The sequence below is a fragment of the Megascapheus bottae genome, chromosome 10 (genome assembly GCF_031878675.1).
Source record: "Megascapheus bottae isolate mThoBot1 chromosome 10, mThoBot2.hap1, whole genome shotgun sequence".
In the NCBI taxonomy this organism is placed as follows: Eukaryota; Metazoa; Chordata; class Mammalia; order Rodentia; family Geomyidae; genus Megascapheus; species Megascapheus bottae.
Window position 1 is genome coordinate 45054312 of NC_143518.1, and position 20567 is coordinate 45074878.

The 20567-nt window shown below is 36.5% G+C and overlaps 1 protein-coding gene and 1 non-coding gene across 3 annotated transcripts in view; both read left to right on the plus strand.

Moving 5' to 3' along the window:
- The window catches only part of Rab3gap2 (RAB3 GTPase activating non-catalytic protein subunit 2), a 71779-nt gene that overhangs the window by 11614 nt on the left and 39598 nt on the right, over positions 1-20567 (plus strand). Inside the window, exons 2-10 of one of the 2 annotated variants that reach the window (XM_090341169.1) lie at positions 2081-2148; positions 9151-9274; positions 10312-10393; positions 12867-12914; positions 12988-13063; positions 13323-13424; positions 14706-14805; positions 15216-15314; positions 19652-19800. In XM_090341169.1, coding sequence (XP_090197295.1) covers positions 2081-2148; positions 9151-9274; positions 10312-10393; positions 12867-12914; positions 12988-13063; positions 13323-13424; positions 14706-14805; positions 15216-15314; positions 19652-19800 — 848 coding nt within the window. The remainder of the gene's footprint in view (positions 1-2080; positions 2149-9150; positions 9275-10311; positions 10394-12866; positions 12915-12987; positions 13064-13322; positions 13425-14705; positions 14806-15215; positions 15315-19651; positions 19801-20567) is intronic. The other variant, XM_090341170.1, reaches the window with a different exon arrangement.
- On the plus strand, positions 16636-16767 carry LOC150058378 (small nucleolar RNA SNORA36 family). Its single transcript, XR_016536910.1, has one exon. It is a non-coding gene; the product is annotated as a small nucleolar RNA SNORA36 family (small nucleolar RNA).

The following is a 20567-nucleotide window of genomic DNA, read 5'->3' on the forward strand; positions in this document are numbered from 1 at the left end:
ACACATTATTTTTAATAGCCAATTCCAAAGTGAGTCATGGACTTTAATTTCCTGTGCAGGAGACAGTACATATTCTAAAACTGTAAATGGGATTGTCTAGTTGGTCTAGTTGCCTCCATTAAGTCAAAATAAGACAGCTGTTCTTGGTGCAGTAGGAAATGAATTCAATTTCCTATCTGGATTATGTTTGCAAAGAACAAACTGTGATCTTCTCAGTTAAAAAAAAACAAGAGAGACAACAAAAAAAGAAGCTCTTGGACATACTTTAATGTTCATACTTTAATCAGGAAAAAAAACCTAAAAAATTAAAAGCCCTTATTTACTTTTGGCTCTAAATGTAAACTGTACCAAACCTAATCTTTCCTTCCTCATGAGCAATAGTAGGAATATGAGTAGTATATTTCTTAGGAGCATGGGCTGTGGAACTTGTGTGGTCCTGAATTCAAATTCTGCTTTACCATTTAGTCCTATGTGATATGGACAAGCTGCTTAAACTCTGTTTTTCTCCTTGTAAAATGGGGTTTTCAGAGGTTCCTTGTAATGTTTTAGTTGAATTAATGTCTATAAGCACTCAGGCATGTAGAAATGTTCCCAGTTCATGTTAGTTGTGTATATTGCATCTTTCTGCTTCTTTACTTTTTCTTATTGGTGCTGTTATTTTTTTTCCAAGTATACCTGAAAAGTTTTTAACTCATGTTTAGAGTCTTAATTCACTTTTTGCTCACCCCTCCAATATTTAGTGTCAAGTATAGCACTCTCTGTATGAGAAAGAGGTACTGAATTGATCTGGTTTCAAAGCTTTAATTTTCTTTTTCATAGATACCTTGTCTTATTAGGAAACATTTGGGGGCCGGGAGTTTGGCCTAGTGGTAGAGTGCCTGCCTAGCATGCATGAAGACCCAGGTTTGATTCCTTGCTATCACATACATAGAAAAAGGCTGGAAGTGGTGCTGTGGCTCGAGTGGCAGAGTGCTAACCTTGAGAAAAGCCCAAGAACAGTGCTCAGGCCCAGGACTGGCAAAAAGAAAAAGAAGAGGAAGAGGAAGAGGAAGAAGAAGAAGAAGAAGAAGAAGAAGAAGAAGAAGAAGAAGAAACATTTGGTTTGAAAGGCATCTGTATAAAATTTTAGGTGAATTCTACATAGCCAACAGACAAGATAAAATAATGGAATTTGCAGGGAAGTGGATGAATCTAGATTGAATCATGTTGAGTGAGACAAGTCAAGACCAAAGGAACAAAAGGCTCATGGTATCCTTAATATGTGGCAATTAGATCCAAACAGTACAAGAGCAAGGACTCAATAGTTGCATACCCAATGCTATGGACATGGTACAGGAAATACTAACACAACTACATAGACAAAAACTTATGACTCTATAGACATAATGTTTTATTACATAGATTAATATGTATCTATGATATACAAACCCTTAGCCTAATTTTGATTATGTTCTAAAATCTAAGTGCCAGTGATTGTATATAGAGATTCCCTTCTTCAATACTTGTTTATTAAACATGTCATTTGAAATATGATGTAAAAATCAATGTTAATAAATTCTTTAATAAAAAAATAAATAAAATTTTAGGTGATTTTGTAATACGGTATTTTTTGTAATGTCTTAAGTTAGCAGACATGCAGCACATAAATAAAAAAATTTAAGTTGCCATTTGCAGTTTGATAAATGTTGATCCACTTATGTTCAGTATCTTAAGGTTCGAATAATGTGTACATGATTTTATTCACATATTCAGAAGTCAGGTCTTGGACTCAGGGCCTTACACTCTTGGCTCAGCTTTTTGCTTACATCTGAAACTCTGCCTGATGAACTATACCTCCAGTTCAGGAGTTCAGATTTCTTGCTGGTTATTTTGAGAGTCTCTTAAACTTCTGCCCAGGATGGCTCAAACCATGGTCCTCAGATCACAATCTTCAGAGTAGTTATGAACCTCTAGCACCTGGCTTATTTTCTTTTTTAACATCAGCATTATATGGGGATTGGTTCTATTACAGTTAGAGGAAATGATTTTAAAGTACGTGAAGCTGTATATTTTATGTAAGCATTTTTATTTTTTTTTTAAGCAGGTAAATCAACAAACTGGGAAGATGATGGCTGGGGAGCATGGGAAGAAACAGACCCACAAGAACCTGTAAGTCTTTTAATACGTACCCATGTTATTTTGACAATGACATTTTTCTTCTCCAGTGATGGTAACAGGTTCCCATATTAGGTTGACATTTTAAAATCTTCATTAAAGACATCTGTACTTATTCCTCCTCCTCTTCCTCTTCCCCCTCCTCCTCCTCCTCCTCCTTCTGTCCTCCTCCTCCTCCTCCTCCTCCTCCTTCTTCTTCTTCTTCTTCTTTTTTTACCTCCATGGTGGTATTGAGTATTAAATGAATGTAGGACCTCATGTTCTTTTTTTGGTACAGATCCTGGATCTTAAACTCAGGACCTTCTGACTTCTCATTAGGTCTCACTTCCTCACATTAAGATCTGAACTTGCCTTTTAAGGGCCACATTCCAACCGTAGTAATGGGCTAGATAGAGAATGCTCATTTTAGGATTAAAATTTTTTATAGTTTACTATTTTAGGCCTTTTTTAAATTGTATTTTATTGTTAGTAATTCAACAAAATCTGTTGTGCCCACCATATTGTAGGTCTTATAGTCCCTGCTCCTCTTAGAGCTTATACTCTAGTGGGGAGAAAGAAATAAAAAGGAGAGATAAAAGTATCAAATGGTGGTGATAGATATGCAGAAAATTAAAATGGTTTTGAGATAATAAGGAGTGACTGCTGTACATTTTATGGTTAGGGAAGGCATTCAAGGGTTTTGACATTTAAGCTGAGATGTAAAAGACAATAAATAATCAATGATGTGAAAATGTGGCAAAGAGTATTTTAGGCCATGGCAACCCATCATGGCAACCCATCACAATAACACAAAGCCCTGGAAGGAAGGGCTTTCCTGTTTGAAGGAACAGGCTGGTGGAATTGAAACTGCTATAAGAAGGTGTCAGAAAAGTAAGCAGACCTGATGAAAAGCGTTTGAAGTTTATTCTAATTGCAATGGGAACACACATTCATGATTTTTGATTTCTACAGCTCACTGTGGTTGCTTTTAGTAATAAGTTGAAGTAGGGAGAAAAAGCAGAAGCACAGAAGCCAATAAGGTATCTGTTGAAGTAGTTTAGTTAGGAAACGATGGTGGCTTGGTTAAAGTAGTGTTAGTGAATATAAGAAGTGGGTGAGCCCTGGGTACGTTTTGTAGATAACAATAAGACTTTCCAATGAGGCAAGTGACATTAAAAATTTAAAAATATGTGGGTGGGGTTCAAAAAATAGGGGAGAATGATGAAAGGAATTACATAGGTCGGGGTGCATTATACTTGTAACTGACATGTCAAACGGAAACTTCTGAATACTACTTGTAGATTAAAAATAATAGTAACTTCTTTCACCAGGCTTATGCCTGAAATTGTAGCTACTTGAGAGGTTCCTTCTTAAACCATAGCTGCTCATTGTGACGTGTGCCTCTTACTTGGAAAGCTCAAATTGACAAGACTCAAGTTTAACACAGCTTGGCATAAACATCTGTGAGACTATCTTGGAGGAAGCTGGGTAAGGTGGTGTATGCCTGTGACTCCATCAATGATAGGAAGCTTACAATAGGTAGATTGTGGTCCAGGTCCATATCTGGGCAGGAAGTAAACCTTTCTCTCAAAAATACCTAGCAAAAAATGGGGTTACGGGTGTGGTTCAGGGATAGAATACTTGCCTACTGATCATGAGGCCCAGAGTTCAAACCCCATTTCCACCAAAAATGAAACAAAAAACCCCAGAGTGGACTTTTTTTGACCTGGGGTTTGGTGTGGAATAAATAAAACAGTTGGGATAAGTTACAACTCCTAGGAAGTGAGTACTTTTAATTTTGCTAATGTTTAAGGATAACTATAATAGACTTTTTTAAAACCCACCCTCCTGGATATTTGGCTTGAGAACTGAGTGAATGATGTGTCATACTGAGTGGGAGAGATGAGGATATAACAAGTTTGGGGGAGAATGTATTAAGAAGTAGAGACATACTCAGGGAGTAAAGATGTATGGAAGAACTCCATAGGCAGAGGAAGAGCAGGTAACCATGCTGGAAGACCTCTGGGAAGACTGGGATGTGCTGACTCTGAAAATCTTGCTTGAAGAAATGAATTTCCCATCCCCTCAGCTGTCCTACTGCTGTATCAATCACTTCTAATTTTGTTCTGATGTTATCAGAACATATTTTGTATTCTTCTGAACCTCATATTTATTGTGTATCGTTTTATGGCTTTATATATGGCCTTCCCTATATAATGTTTCATATGTATGAATGGAATATACATTATGCTATGGATGGATAAAGGGTTATATATTTTAACTAGGTTAAGTTGGCAGTAATGTTCATATCTTCTATATTCTTTCTGGTTGACCACTAGTTTTATTACTGAAAGACAAACATTGAAATCTCCATCTGTTACTGTGGGATTGTGTATTTCCTTTCCAGCTTTGTCACATTTTGCTTCATGTATTTTGGGATTCTATTGTGAAGTACATACACATTTATAGTCGTCATATGTTCCTGATAGCTCTCACTCTGAGACATTTCTCTTTGTATCTAGTGTCTGTTGTTATATTAGTACATATTTTGTCTGATTTTTATTAGAGCCACATCAGCTTTCCATTGGTTACTTTTTATCATGCTGTATCTCTTTTCTATCCTTTTACTTTTAATCTATTCAAGACTTTTAATCTAAATGATGTTTCTTGTAGAAACTAGATTGTTGGATCTTGTCTGACTTGACCTTTGTTTAGAGTGATTAATTTTTTCATACTCAGTGTAATTATTGGTACTGTTGAATTCATATTTGCCATCTTGTTATTGTCTATTGCCTCATGTCTTTTTAGTTCTTTTGTTACTCTTTCATTGGTTCTTTTGTTGTTTTAGTGTGTATGTTAATTACTCAGATTTTAGCAGTTTTGTTTTCATGTTAATGTGCAGTTTTGATATAATCCATGCACCATTTATTCATGTACCCTGTAGTTCAGTGTGTTTTTAGTATTCACAAACTTACACAACCATTACCAATGTTGGCATTCTGTAGTGTTTCTTTGCTCCTTGTCTATCAGCCATCTATGTCCTGTGCTACCCTTGTCTCCAACCCCTGGGAACCACTGATTTTCTTTCTGTCTGTGAATTTGCCTATTCTGAATATTTCATATATAATTAAAGACTGGTTTTTGCTTATATCTTTGTTGCCTTGGATTTTTTTATTTATTTTACATTAAAGCTCTACTAGATCTCCCACACCCAGTAGGGGGTAAGAACGGAAAGGAAATTTCTACTCTCTTTTGCTAGGAATATCAGCAAACTCAAAACCTACCTTCCCTGAAAGTATAGCTGAGGTCTGTTCACACTAGTGACGATGCCAACAACATAGTAGAACGTCTTGACGTGGACTGTGGTTGGCTTATGGTTGTATCAAGGGCTTATAACTAAACACATAATAATTGGGTTTTGTCAGTTGCCATTGTATTGAGACTATTGTAATCAAGCTTTATTCTTTGTTAGTTTGGTTCTAGAGAGCTGTTTTGGTTTAGTCCTTATGACTAGAGTCATAGGGAACAGATAAGTGACAGCTACCACCACTGAATGTGGCTGACCTGGAGGCCAACTGCTTCTACTGAATTCAGCAGCAAACTGTTAAAACCCCAGGACACTTCTTTTTATCTCTACAAGTCCCTTAGTTCTTTGAAGTAGTTTATTATTTTTATGGCATTAAAGAGTAAAAGGGTTTTGAATTTAGAGAGACTTAGTACCAGGGATCTGGAAAAGCCGTTTTTAGGAAAGAAAGCATCTTTAGCCTTTTTGATTCCCAAGGTGTCAGCCATCGTAAGGGCTTAGTGAAGAAAATGCATTCTGGCCCCAGCATTGTATCTCTGAAATAGTGATAGCACCAGCAGCAAGAAGAACATCAAGTCTTGAAAGATAGTAACAGTGAAATGAAGAGAACAGCACACAGAGACATGGTGAGAAGTGAAAAATGAATGCAGGAGTAAAGCTAGCAACTAGAGGAAGGTTGCTGTCTGCAGACCAGCAGAGCAGTATGCAATATGACTATATCCTAGCACTTCATGAGGACCCTGGGCTGTCCTGCCAGCTCACAGGCCCATGAACAGAATGTCTGACAGAAGAAATCTTTTGTCTCTGTGGAGCGGTTCTGGTTTTATGGCATATCCCAAGGACCAGATTCAGGTCATAATTACTTTTATCTCAGCAAGAAGTTATTATATCCATATGGGAGATAATGAAAATAAACATGGTGACAAATGGATCACTCACCTGCAAAAGGGTTAGCCTCCCATTGCTGGGATTCTCATTGTACTGTGGGAACAGTTAGTTCATGATTGAGAAAAAGGTCCAGGTTGTTATGGTCTCTGTTTTTTTTGTGGATATTGTATCAGTATGGAATAAGCAAACAGGTAACCACAGCTCAAATCTGTGACACACTTAAACAGGGGTTTAACCTACTTCCCAGTACGATTATGGAACAAAAAACTCACATGGGCTGGGTCACAATGCAATGTGTTGGAGGGCTTGGGACTACACTATTGATCTAAACCAAAGTAGCTCTGTATTTGGGCCCAAAACTTGTGCTCTTGTAGGAGACTGGCTTGTTCAGAAGGGACAGACCAGACTCCCTTCAAGAGCTTCCGGCCACTCTTGATTTTTTTCAGCCAGGTTCTCCATCCACCTACCTTGCTTTGGAAAAGAGAGCCCTGTGTAGAAACACAGTTACACTGCCTGGGCTTGCCTTTGTTGTTATTTAAGAAGAGTTCTTTCATAATCCACAGTAGTGGATTACATATTTGTGCACTGAAGAAAATTTTTCAGTGGTCTTAATTGAAAGATGAAGTTTTGAAGTGTAGGCCTCACTTAAATAAAATTATAGACTTCTTCCACAAATAGGAATTATGTTCCTTGTGTTTTTCTGTTTTGTTTTGTTTGTAGTGTTAAGGATTGGACCCAGGATCTTTTGCTTGCTAGCAAGCTTTCTATCCCTGAGCCACAAACCCAGCCCATCGGGGATTATGTTTTATCAATGTAGATACATTTTTTAAGATTTTAAAAAAGACTAGTTTTTTGCAGATGAATGGATACAGAAAATGTGGTATACACACACACAATGGAATTCTATACAGCCAACAGACAAGATAAAATAATGACATTTGCAGGGAAGTGGATGAATCTAGAGCGAATCATGTTGAGTGAGACAAGTCAAGATCAAAAAGAACAAAAGGCGCATGGTATCCTTAATATGTGGCTATTAGATCCAAACAGTACAAGAGTGAGAACTCAATAGTTGCATACCCAGTGCTATGGACATGGTAGTGGAAATATAAACACAACTACATAGACATAAAAACCTATGATTTTATAGACATAATGTTTTATGATTATGTTCTAAAAACTAAGTGCCAGTGATTGTATATAGAGATTCCCTTCTTGAACACTTGTTTGTTAAACATGTCATTTGAAATATGATGTAAAAATCAGTGTTAATAACTTCTTTAATAAAAAAATTAAAGACTAGTTTTTGTGGAAAACTAAGGTCATTTTGATGTAGTACCTTTAAGTAAGTAGTAAGATGCTTTTTGAATTCTTTTTTTACAATGTCTTGACTTATTTGGGAAAATAACTACCTTGCCAGTTAATGCTTTTATTTTAAGATCACTAGCTTCAAGAGACCAATATTAGTGACTGTGGTCCTAATGAGTATGGAAGATTTTTCTAAAAATGTAATAGGTAGGCAGATATCCTTATAGTATGAAACAAAATGCTGAGCCAGCAGCTTGTCAGCCACCAAATGTGTGTTTATGCTCTACTAAACTTCTCAGAGCATTGTTCTGTGGAGCCTGTTTAATGCCTGAACTTTCTTGATGAATTAGAAATGAAATTTTGCCTGACTCCAGTAGCTCACATATGTAATCCTAGCTACTCAGGAGACTAAGATCTGAGGATGTTGTTCAAAACCAGCCCCGTCACAAAAGTCCATGAGACTCTTATCTCCAGTTAACCATCAGAAAACCTGAAGTGGCACTGTGGCTCTAGGGGTAGAGCACTAGTCTTGAGCTGAAGAGCTCAGGAACAATACTCAGGCCCAGAGTTCAAACCCCATGACTGACAAAAAAGAAAAAGAAATGAAATTTTGTTATAAAAGCTAATTGTTGTTTATTGTGATCCATCCTGAAATAGGTGCTTATTCATTTGACTTGAGGCTCTCTTGAAAAAGATCTGACACAGGAACTACTTTAGACAGATCCACATTCTTTTTGTTGTTATTGTTGTTTATATTTCTACTGCTTCCTGCCTTGTTCACTGAGCTGACTTTTCAGGAACTTTTGTTCCTCTGTTGACTCACCTCAGAGATAAGGTCTCAGTGGACAAATCAGTTAGGAAAAAAAGTAGCAACCAAACAGGAAATGTACCAAGGAGAAGAGTAAACTGCTCATAGAAAATTTACATCTTTTGGTCTGGGAGTTTGGCCTAGTGTAGAGTGCTTGCCTAGCATACATGAAGTCCTAGGTTCCATTCCTTAGGTGGCTAGAATACAGGAATACGAGAGAGATGTTTCAAAGAAAACCTTTTTATACTCTTTGAGTAATCATAAAGATTTACATATTAAGTTTCCAATTTATGAAAGATAATACCTTGTAGGTCAAACAAAAAGCAAGCATCATACTTTATCAAATACTTTCACAGGTCCTAAAACCATAGCTGTCATAAGGTAATGATTATTTTTTCTTCGCCATCTAGCTGCTTGTGTCATAGCTTGTTCTTAATATGCTCTTTACTGAATTTCCCAAGATTGGTTCCCAGAAATAATCCTTCTTCTAATGTTTGGCTTGTTTGTTTAGATTTTTTTCATTAGTGTTCAAGACAGATTAATTTATATTGTATATTTTGTTTGTTGATCATCTTTGACATGTTTTGATAAGGAATATTATATACTGTAAAACAATTGAAGATTTTCTTTTTCCTCTGTTTTTACCCCTTACACACTAAGACTGAGTTGAAGCACACAATATTTCTGACAAATTTATTTTTACTCGTAGGAAGAAGAAGGAAATACGTGCAAAACACAAAGAACTTCCTGGCTTCAAGACTGTGTTTTATCCTTATCTCCAACCAATGATCTTATGGTTATTGCTCGGGAACAAAAAGCTGTGTTTCTAGTGCGTAAGTGCTCTAATGTTTTCTGCCATTTTTATTTGAATCTGTAGACTGGAATAGTATATAGGGTATTTCCAAATATTTCTCTTGTTCATTCTATATAGTGGCATCTATAAATAGAAGCAGTGCTTCTATTTCCTTCCCTCCTTAAAAAATTCTGTTTGCTTCTCCCTCTCCCTTCTTTGGCTATAAGATACTTTATCACTATATGACCCTTCAGAGACAATACTGACTACTGCCCATTTATTTTATTTTATTTTTTTGCCAGTCCTGGGCTTGAGCTCAGGGCCTGAGCACTGTCCTTGGACTTTCTCAAGGCTAGAGCTCTACCACTTGAGCCTCAGCACCACTTCTGGCTTTTTTCTATGTATGTGGTACCAAGGAATCGAACCCGGGTCTTCATGCATGCTAGGCAAGCACTTTAACCACTAGGCCAAACTCCCGGCCCCCCTACTGCCCATTTATTACAAGTGATAGTGCTGAAAAGGTCACTGACTTCTTTTTAATAACAGTACAACTGGTTTTACTTCTAGCTACCATTAAAAACTTAAAATACTATACGTATGTTTTGGGGGCATAGATTTTCAGCTCATAGACTTTGAAGATTAAAATTAAGATTTGGGTATCTATAAGATATGGGACTACTTACTGAACAAAATAAGATTGTATGTAAAATGACTATGGCATGGTCTTATCAAGTTAAGTTTATCTCAAGTGACACAGATCTAATAGAAAAATGTCTACCATCTGAATATAAATATTATAAATGAGATGAGTGGTATGGTGTATGGGAATGACTATAATTTTGTACTGCAAGAACTATGCATAAAATAGTATACTGCATGGGTTTAATTGGAGGAGGGTTAGGAAACCAGGTGGTTTAAGAAAAATCACTTAAATTTAAAGTATTATATTTGCCTATAAAAAGACCCAAGTCAATTAATAATTGAGCTATTAAAATTTATAATCATCACCTTAAAGGGGCAGAGTAAACATTATTCTCTCTGTGTAGTTATTTTATATGGTATCTTAATTTTTTCCAGCAAAATGGAAATGCAGTGATAAAGGAAAGGAAGAAATGCAATTTGCTGTTGGTTGGAGTGGTTCTCTGAATGTTGAAGAAGGGTAGGTTTGAGTTAATTCTGGGTGTGTCATAGTGTTAAATGCTTGTTGAAATACATATATTTGCAAGGGACCCGATTAAGTAGTTCTATCATTTGAAATCTATAGTAACTGTATATAACTGTATATGCATTGTAGCTTTAGACGTTATAGAGAGATGATCCAGTCAGAAAATTTTTAATTTTATTCATCATGTAGGTTTTTTTTTTTTTTTGGCAGAGCTGAGGACCAAATTCTGGGCCTTGCATTTGCAAGACAAGTGCTCTTCCACTGAGCTCAGTCCCCAGTCCCTGATTATTTTCTTTAAAATCTGGTTTAGTGAAGAATTAAGGAAGAATTCAGAAAGATCCCCATAAAATCCTTTAACTTCTTGTCTTTTCCCTTACTAATTTTATTCATCCAGAAAAACCAAGGGCAGTCATTTTCTTCTCTTTTACTAGTAGAGAGCTTTTGTCTGAAGTGATATATTAAGTGTGTGTGTGTGTGTGTGTGTGTGTTTTACCAGTCCTGGGGCTTGAACTCAGGGCGTGGGCACTGTCCTTGGGCTTTCTCAAGATTAGTGCTCTACCACTTGAACCACAGTGTCACTTTCGGCTTTTTCTGTGTATGTGATACCGAGGGATCGAACCCAGGGTTTCAAGCGTACTAAGCAAGCACTCTTACCACTAAGCCATACTCTTGGCCCCACGGTACATTAATTCTCTCAGTTGTAAGTACTTAGGGAAGTAAGTACCTTTCAGTTCCCAACTTACCTAGTGAAACTTCTAAAATTATGATCTCTAAATATTGCATGATGGAGCCATTGGTCTAGAACCCTGAGCCAAATACTATTTTCATGACTTAAAGCATCTGATCAAAATGAACTAGAAGGTCTTTTAGACTTTGAACTCAAATAAAAGACAAGTGGAAGTATCTAGTATTTGCCTGGTACATTGTAGATACTCAATGAACATTTTCTACTGTTATCAAAATAAAAGATAAAAAGTCCTTTAGTCTAGCATTTTAATGACATTTATTTCTGTCTGAAATATAAGGTACAATTTATTACTTGAAATATAACAAGCAAAAGAATTTATTGATTATTATAGGTATGATAAATGAGCAGGGAGTGTTTATAGGTTTTTATTCAGGTGATGGTCGCAAGGTTCGGCAAGCTAAAAGAAAAATCAGTTAATAGGAGTTGTTTTGATCTTAGGACTTGGTTGCTCAGCTTCTGACAGTATTTCTTTCTTTGGTGGGGGGAGGGATAGTGAGTCAGTCATAAGGCTTCAACTCTAGGCCTGGCTTTGTCTCAGACCACTTTTGTTCAAAGCTAGTGCTCTACCACTTTGAGCCATATCCAATTCTGGCTTTCTGGTGGTTAAGGAGATAAGAGTCTCATGAACTTTCCTGCCTTGGGTGGCTTTGAACCATGAGTCTCAGATCTCAGCCTCCTGAGTATGTAGGATTACAGGCATAAACCACTTGTTCCCAGCCCTGACAAAGGCATATCAAGAAGGTATCTTTTTTAAAAGAATGTCAACCCTAATCTTCTTACATTTGGTTTTCAGGGTCAATTTCTACAAACATAAAAAAGCAAAATAGTTGAAATACAGTAAATCCCTAAAATAGATACAACGTGCATGTTACGTTTGATGGTTTTTCCTACCTTCTCCCCAATATCATTTCTATCAATGAATGGCCTTTTAAGTTCTTAGCTGATAGGAAGTTGTGAGAAATAACTGTGATCATTTGAGATTTTCTGCTTCTACATACAATCAGTTAAATGTATAAAGTTTTGTTTTCTTTCATGCTTTTAACAGCTATGAACTTCAAATGAATGTGATGTTATATTTTATGTGAATGAAGTGGTTTGGTTTCTTTTAATCTTCTGTATTTTTTTTTTAATTTGGTGCCAATTCTGGGGTTTGAACTCAGTGCCTTTCCCCGAGCTTTTTTTTTCCCCTCAAGGCTAATGCTCTAACTGTTGAGTCATAGTTCCATTTTGACTTTTTCATAGTTAAAGATAAGAGTCTTATGGACTTTCCTGTCAAGGTTGGCCTTGAACTGTGATCTTGAGGTCCCAGCTTTCCAAATAGCTATAGGTATAAGCTACCATTGCCTGGCTAGAATTTTACTGTGTTCTTTTTTTTTTTTTTTTTAATTTATTTTTTGCCCGTCCTGGGCTTGAGCTCAGGGCCTGAGCACTGTCCTTGGACTTTCTCAAGTCTAGAGCTCTACCACTTGAGCCTCAGCACCATTTCCGGCTTTTTTCTATGTATGTGGTACCGAGGAATCAAACCTGGGTCTTCGTGCATGCTAGGCAAGCACGCTACCACTGGGCCAAACTCCAGGCCCTGTGTTCTTATTTATATATCCAATAAAACTGCTATACAAGGTCCCCTTCCCTTATTATCTTTTAACATCAAATTATAAAGAAATAAAAGTAGTTGATAAGCTCAATGGATAAGCTTGTAATTTTGTTCTTCATTTTTAGGGAACGTGTAACTAGTGCCCTCTGTATCCCACTAGCAAGTCAAAAGAGGTAAGAATAAATTAGAGTTAATCTCTTCGTTTTGATATTTGGCCATTAGGATCATAAATTTCTTTTGTTACAGGAGTTCCACTGGACGCCCTGACTGGACCTGCATTGTGGTGGGTTTTACTTCAGGCTACGTACGCTTCTACACTGAGGTGAGTCGGGTTTTCAGTAGTAAGAAAGCACTAGTTGATTGCAATATGTAGTAATGCATGTAATGCATGGGTTTAAGGCCAGGAGAGACAGGAGAGAGTTTGCTTCAAGATACAGAGAAGGGAAACTGTATTCTTCTGAATAAAGAACAGCTAATATGCATGGGAAACTACTGGAGAATGGTACTATGTATGTATTTTGCAATTCTTGTTCAGGCATATTGATGAGAAAATAAGGTGAATCCTCTGTGCTTCTTCCTAGAATGGTGTGCTTTTGCTCGCACAACTTTTGAATGAAGACACAGTGCTTCAGCTTAAATGCAGAACCTATGAAATCCCTCGACATCCTGGTGTGACTGAGCAGGTAGTGCAAAAGAGTGAAGCAACAGTGGCATTACTTGGAAGCAGTTTCTGCTTTTTGGAATGCAAACAAAGATACTTGTCACAGTTAACTATGGTGCTTTATCTATTTGAAGTTGAGTTTAAAATGTTAGTTCACTTGTCTTTTAAAATGAAACATCGTACTCTTGGTTATGTAAAATGTAGCATATATAACTATATCTTTAAAATTTTAAGTGTCAGAAGTACATGTGGCAGAAGAAAAGTTCTGGTGTTATAGTTAAAAAGTCACTATGTGCCTATAATTCTGCCTACTCAGTAGGATGAGGTCTGAAAATCACAGTTCAAAATCAGCCCAGGGAGGAAAGACCCTGGGAGAATCTTGCCTTCAGTTTACTACTCTAGAGCTGGAAGGGCACTGTGGCTCAGAATGGGAGAGTGCTAGCCTTAAGGGATAGTGCTCAAGGATAGCAACCCAGGCCATGAGTTCAAACCCCATGACAACCCCCCCCCCCAAAAAAAGTCATTATAAAGCCACATTTAACAATATGCCTTCATTTGGTGTGCATCATTATGGTCAAACTATATAATGTACCTATCTTTCTATGTAATGTATTATATATACCTTCCTTTCTTGACTATTTAATTTTCAAAAGATTTCAAGTAAATTGGTGCATGTATTATATGCATGTAATATTGATTTAAATAGCAGGATACATATATGTGAGATATAGAAGAACTGACCTAGACTTAGTAAGAGATTAATATTTATAAATATGAGTAGATTGATATCTATTAATACCTGTGAATGAATTAATCAGTACAAAGAAATTCCCAGTTTATTGCCATTTTTTATAGGCAGAATAAACCATACAAGTTTAGAGAAGGAGAGCATGGTAGAACCAGGATAATAAGAAAAATTCAATGGGGAGGTGAGCTTTGAATTAAACCTTGAGTAATGGAGAAAGGGGAAAGTGTGTCAGATAGAAGAATGAAGGAATATTCAAAATGTTCAAAATATCTGAGAACAAAGATAACCTGTGTTACAGAATAACAAGAATCTGGTAAATAGGCAGACTGGCCAACTGTAAATTAAGTTAAAACCTAAATAAAATTTAGAATTAACTTGAGAGATTAGAGAAGTTTCTAAAGATATGAAAAGGAAACGATATAATCAGATAGTTGACAGTTTGGTCATAGTATTTAATTTTATATTACTCATAACCTTTCTGTATTAATAAATGTTTATTTGCTATATCTGTGCAAGAAAATGTATTATTTTCTTCACTTTTTATTTCTCAAATAGAATGAAGAATTGAGTATCTTGTATCCAGCTGCCATTGTGACTATTGATGGATTTAGCCTTTTTCAGTCTCTTCGTGCTTGTCGAAATCAGGTAGCAAAAGGTAACTTTTTGGTCAGGACATATTTCACTTTTGCTGATAGTTTTAAGTAATATGCCATGCTTGCAGAATCTTCACTGACTCAGTGTGCTAGGAGAAATGGCTTACATGGCATCAGATGCAGGTTAAGTTCACATTGACTTTAATTGTTTTCTAGTATTTCTGTGGTTTTCTCTAAATTCTAAGCTTGATTGTTCTAAAATCTCCTGCACCAAGTTATTCTTTCAAAGAAATGTTTGCATTTTGTGTATATGTTACCATGTTATGAAAGAAATCCTACTTTATGCCTTCTCTCATTACTTTGCTTTATTATTAGTTTTAGTTCTAAAATAATAACTTATATATTTACTTTTCTTGGTAAAACTTCATCTTATCTATTATAATTAAGTATGGAATGTCTTTATGTTTGACAGCTGCTGCATCAGGGAATGAGAACATACAACCACCACCCTTAGCTTATAAGAAATGGGGTCTACAAGACATTGACACTATTATTGATCATGCTAGTATTGGTAAGCATTACTAGTTTAAATTCTTTTTTCATTTACTTATTACATGCTTAAAGTATTTCATTTATTAGAAATGGGTTTCTCTTGTATGAAAAAATGAAGTGCCTTCAGTGACACATTGGAAAGTTAGTTCAGACCAGAAATCATGGGCTTGTGTCTTTAAGAGATTGTAGTTATTTTAGTAAGGATTTAATTATGTTCTCAACAATAGTATCGTACAGTTTTAAGTCATTCACTATTTTACTTAATTTGTTTATACTGATCATATAAATCATTCTTTTAAAAATCTAACCCTCAAACCAGCAGAATATATATTAAAAGCAAGTTTCCTCACTGGGACGGTGGCTTAGTGCTTGCCCAGTATGCATGAAGCCCTGGGTTCGATTCCTCAATACCGCATACACAAAAAAGCCAGAAGTGGTGCTTTGGTTCAAGTGGTAGAGCATTAGCCTTGAGTAAAAGAAGCTCAGGGACAGTGCCCAGGCTCTGAGTTCTAGCCCTTGGACTGGCCAAAAGGGGGAAAAAAAAAAAAAGGCACATTGTTACATTGCTGCTTATAACAGTGTTTTGGGACTTATTGGATTCAGCATCAAGAGTACAGGGATGAAGGCCAAATATGGTGGTGCATGTCTGTAATACAGCATTCAAGAGACTGAAGCAAAGAGATGGCAAATTCAGTGCCAGTCGGGGCTACTTGGTGAGACAATAGAGACTATGGAGGTGAAAGATACCCTGTCTGTTGCCTAGAAGCATTGTCTAGTTGGGAAAAAAACAACACTGTAGTACTTTAGCATAGTGATTGTTATTGTAGGCAACTGTCAATCCCAACTGATCTACCTAGACACTATCATTTACATTAAATGGGGAACCAAAACTTAAAGGAATTGATGATCCCTAAACCAGCACTGCAAAGAATTCTAAAGGGAGGAATACAATCTCAAGAAAACAGAATCAAAGAAACGCATTAGACAAAAAACACTAGAAGATCCATTTAGTAAAGGGATCTTTAGCACAGGAAGAGGAAAAAAATAAAATACAGGAAATCAAGAAAATGGCAGGAAACATGACACCTCTTTCTATAATAACCTTAAATATTAATGGACTAAATTCTCCAATCAAAAGAAGAATAACAGATTGGATCAAAATTAAGATCCATCTAATGTTTGCATTCTGTTTTATATCTTTACATTTTTTCTAACAAATGCTCACATTAAAAATCCCCAAGTGTCAAACTAGGAATTTAGCTTAAATGGTAGAGTGCCTGCTTAGCAATCGTGAGGTCCTAAGTTCAAACCTCAGTAGGACCAAAAAGTTTAAAAAAAAATTCCAAAGTGTTGAGTTCAGTTCAGGATGTCTTCCCTGCTCTGTTAATTAAACTTTGGGACATTGAAACTGGCTGGGGAAAATGATTGGATAGAAACCCCATTTCTATTCATTTAATCCCCAGCCTACAAACAAAAAATCAAAGATGTAAGAACTTTGTTATTTTGTACATCTTTATACAAAAGTCTAGTAAGAAACTATTATGCCTAATATTGATGCCAGGAATAGAAAATAGTCTAGACCCCTGCCCAGATGAAGTTCATTATATAGTGATGAGGGACAAATAGAGGAACTAAATGAGCAAAAAGGTGGTGTCATTAAAATAGTTCTGTAATAAAGAGTAAGATGCACACTTAAGTAGACTGGTAAGGACGGGTCTATCTATGGAACACATACTGATATCAAGATATGCAGGATAAAGGAGCTCTGAGAAGAACTGTAATAAAAGCATTCTAAGGAGAAAAAAAAAATAGAATGTAAGCCTGCCTGGGCACCTTAAAGCTCTGAGAGTATTCAAGGAAAAAAAGAAGGGTTGGTAGGGTTTGACTGTTAGGACCGAAGAGGACACATGGATACCATTGACTCGTTTCAGTAATCCTAGCTACTCTGGAGGCTGGAATCTCAGGATTGAAGTTCAAAGGCAGCCTAGGGAGGCAAATCCCTGAGACTCTTACCGCTAGTTAACCCACAAAAAGCCCCAAGTGGAGAGGTAGGAATGAGGTGGAAGAGTGGCAGCTGTGAGTCAGAGTTTAGGTTTAAATCACACAGGGATAAGGAGTTTGAGTTGTATCAAAAATTCAGTGGGTGAAATTGGTGGATTATAATTGAGAGGAATGAATATATTTTTAAATATTCCTTTGGGTACTGCTTAAGGCAAAAGAAAAGCGTGTGGAAGCAGAGAATTGGAGAGTAGAGAGAGAGTGAAGTGTGTTTTGCAAGAGTTGTGTTTGTGCAGATTAAATTCTGATGTCGCTCTACATTGAGCTAGTGGTATCAAGGAGGCAAACTGAATACATGAGTCTGAGGTTCAGGGAAGAAGTGTGATTGTAGATACAAATTTGGGGAGACATTTGTAAGGAAATGGAAAGACTTAGAAAAAAAACACATTAAGTGAAGTAAGCCAGACTCAAAGGAACATAGGCTCAATGGTTTCCCTCATTTGTCATAATCAGTAGAAACCTTGGGCTCTCCTAGCAGAGATTTGCTATAGAGCAAAACCTTGATACATAAGGCCATATAGTATGATGCTAAATGAAAGGACCTCCAGGATATAGAAACAAAAGCCATATAATGAGTGATTATTGTCCTTAATGTATTATGTTATCTCTCATCTCTTTTGCTGTCCCTTGGCTATCTCATATTGTTACAGTATTTCACCTTGTTATCTGATTTATTGTATATATGCATATATGGTTATTTGAAATAGGATAGGGAAGGAGGGAAAACAAGATGAGGGGCAGAGGTAGGGGGAGGGAAATGGGGATTAAGACATGAGAAAGGGTATCAATGTTTGTAAAGTAATGCACCTCTATCTGGTGAATATAATGTAACCCTTCTATTATAATAAAAAATATATGGAAAAAATCAAGATAACACAAAAAAAACAACACAACAAAACAGAACAACAAATTGGGGGGAGAGCGGGGTTAGCTATGGAATGCCTTATAGAGTTCAAGAAAGGATAAGGGCCATTGGACGTGACAACACAGAACACTCTATTGGCTATTTTGGGGGAGCAGTTGAAGTGGAATGGTGAAGATAAAAGTCAAATTGAGTTATGTTTAGGTTTCATCATCATTTCTGCTTCCTAATTTAAAAATCACAGCAAGGAAAATTATAAAAAGAATTGTCACATCTCCATTTTTTTATAAGAAATTTCCAGTCCTGACCTATTTTTCCTTGGTTTTCGTATTCATTTTTCTAGCTCCCTTTTTGAACATTTTTTATGTACATATGTGAGTCTTATCATACAGGGCCACTGCTTTGTATGCTGAATCTTAAATTTAGTCACAAATGTGAGGTAGGTATTCTGATGTTTTATTATAGTCCAGGACTTACAAGGATTTATTAGATCATTTTAACCTCTAAATGCAGTGAATGGTTTATTATAATTACTAAAATAATTTCCTTTTCCAGGACTTTTCTTCAGGAACAATGTGTCTTTTGACAGCGAAAGGGCAAAGTGGCGGCAGTACTTACATATGAAAGTTAATGTATGGATAATAGAAAATGGGACAATAGCTCTTCCATTCTGCTACTTCCGAGCTCACGTCTTCCCAATCAGTTGTCTTTATATACCGTATAAATGCCCAAGTTTGAAGACATTGCCTGAGATCACTTTGGGACTTAGCAGCAGGCCTACATTTCCTAGATCTCCAAGCTCACTGTTCCCGATTCTCTCTCTGCCATTCAGAAGAATCGGTGATGCATACAAGCATGTAGATATCAGCAATTCCAACTATCTCTTTATTTTTAAAGGCTTGGAGAAAGTAACTGCATTACAAAAGGTTGGAGGTTTTGCATTGCAAAGTAGATGACTAAGAATGTATTTCCACTGAGTTGGGGTGGTACGGAGCTCGGGTGCCTCTGCCATTTTTGGTGGAGTATAAATTATTAACGTCTTTTCAGAATACAGTATCCTTAATAACAAATTTTATAATACAAGTTTCCAAGCAAGGTGCATTGGTTCATTCCTGTAGTCCCAGCTGTTTAGAAGGCTGAGGTGAGAGGTCTCTTGAGCCCTGGTATTCAAGGATAGCCTTGGCAACATAGCCAGACCCTGTCTAAAAAAAAAAGAAAAGGCAGATCCTCTCCCACACTACATTTCTTTTTATAACAATTCACTATACAAAGACATGTAAAGCAAGTTGATTTTGTAGTTTTCAACCTCACTGTCTTAAACTAAACACATGGTATCTTAGACTACAACTGAAGTAAACACAGAATGATCTACAATGCTAGTGTCATTTCAGTATATTCAAATCTTGTGAAGTTTTTTTCTGTGTGTGTGTTGTTAGGTATTATGACATTGTCGCCTTTTGATCAAATGAAGACTGCCTCTAATATAGGAGGATTTAATGCAGCAATTAAGAACAGCCCACCTGCCATGTCCCAGTATATCACTGTAGGATCCAATCCATTCACTGGCTTCTTCTATGCTCTCGAGGTATGTGTCTCAGCGCTGATCACAAGTAGGGACACTTTCTGTTTGCAGCTTGTCTAAAATTTGCAGACAGTGATACAGTGATGTAGTCTTAGAAAGACTTGTAGTTTATATTTCCATGTTTCAGTTGACGCTATAATTCACAACTACATTTCTTTTTTTTTTTTTTTTTTTTGGCCAGTACTGGGCTTGAGCTCAGAGCCTTGGACTTTCTCAAGGCTAGAGCTCTACCACTTGAGCCTTAGCACCACTTCTGGCTTTTTTCTACGTATGTGGTACCAAGGAATGGAACCCGGGTCTTCATGCATGCTAGGCAAGCACTTTAACCACTAGGCCAAACTCCTGGCCCACAACTACATTTCTTATAAGTTGTTTAGAGTAGCTGAAAAGGATTAAATAATCAAAAAAAACAAAAACAAAAACAAAAAACCTTTGTTCCTGAAGACTTGAGTTTGTTTGTAGCTTTTTTTTTTTATGTTCTGCAGTAGTCAAAAGCTCAAGATTGTTAATTATGTCAGCCTACTGAGGATTTGAATGAGTGAAGGCTTGTAAAGACAGAACAAGCTACCAGCATATTGATATATGTAGTGAAAATTGCTTCCTAAATTAGGGGAAAAATTAGGCCTTAGGTTTCACAGTTCTTATTTCTCACTTAAAAAGCATTCAGAATTGCCAAACTTGTAAAAATACTTAAAGTTTTTTTTTACAAAGAAGGGCAAGAGCCAGTTGTATGCAGATGGGGAAATCCGTAGCACAGCTCGAATAATATT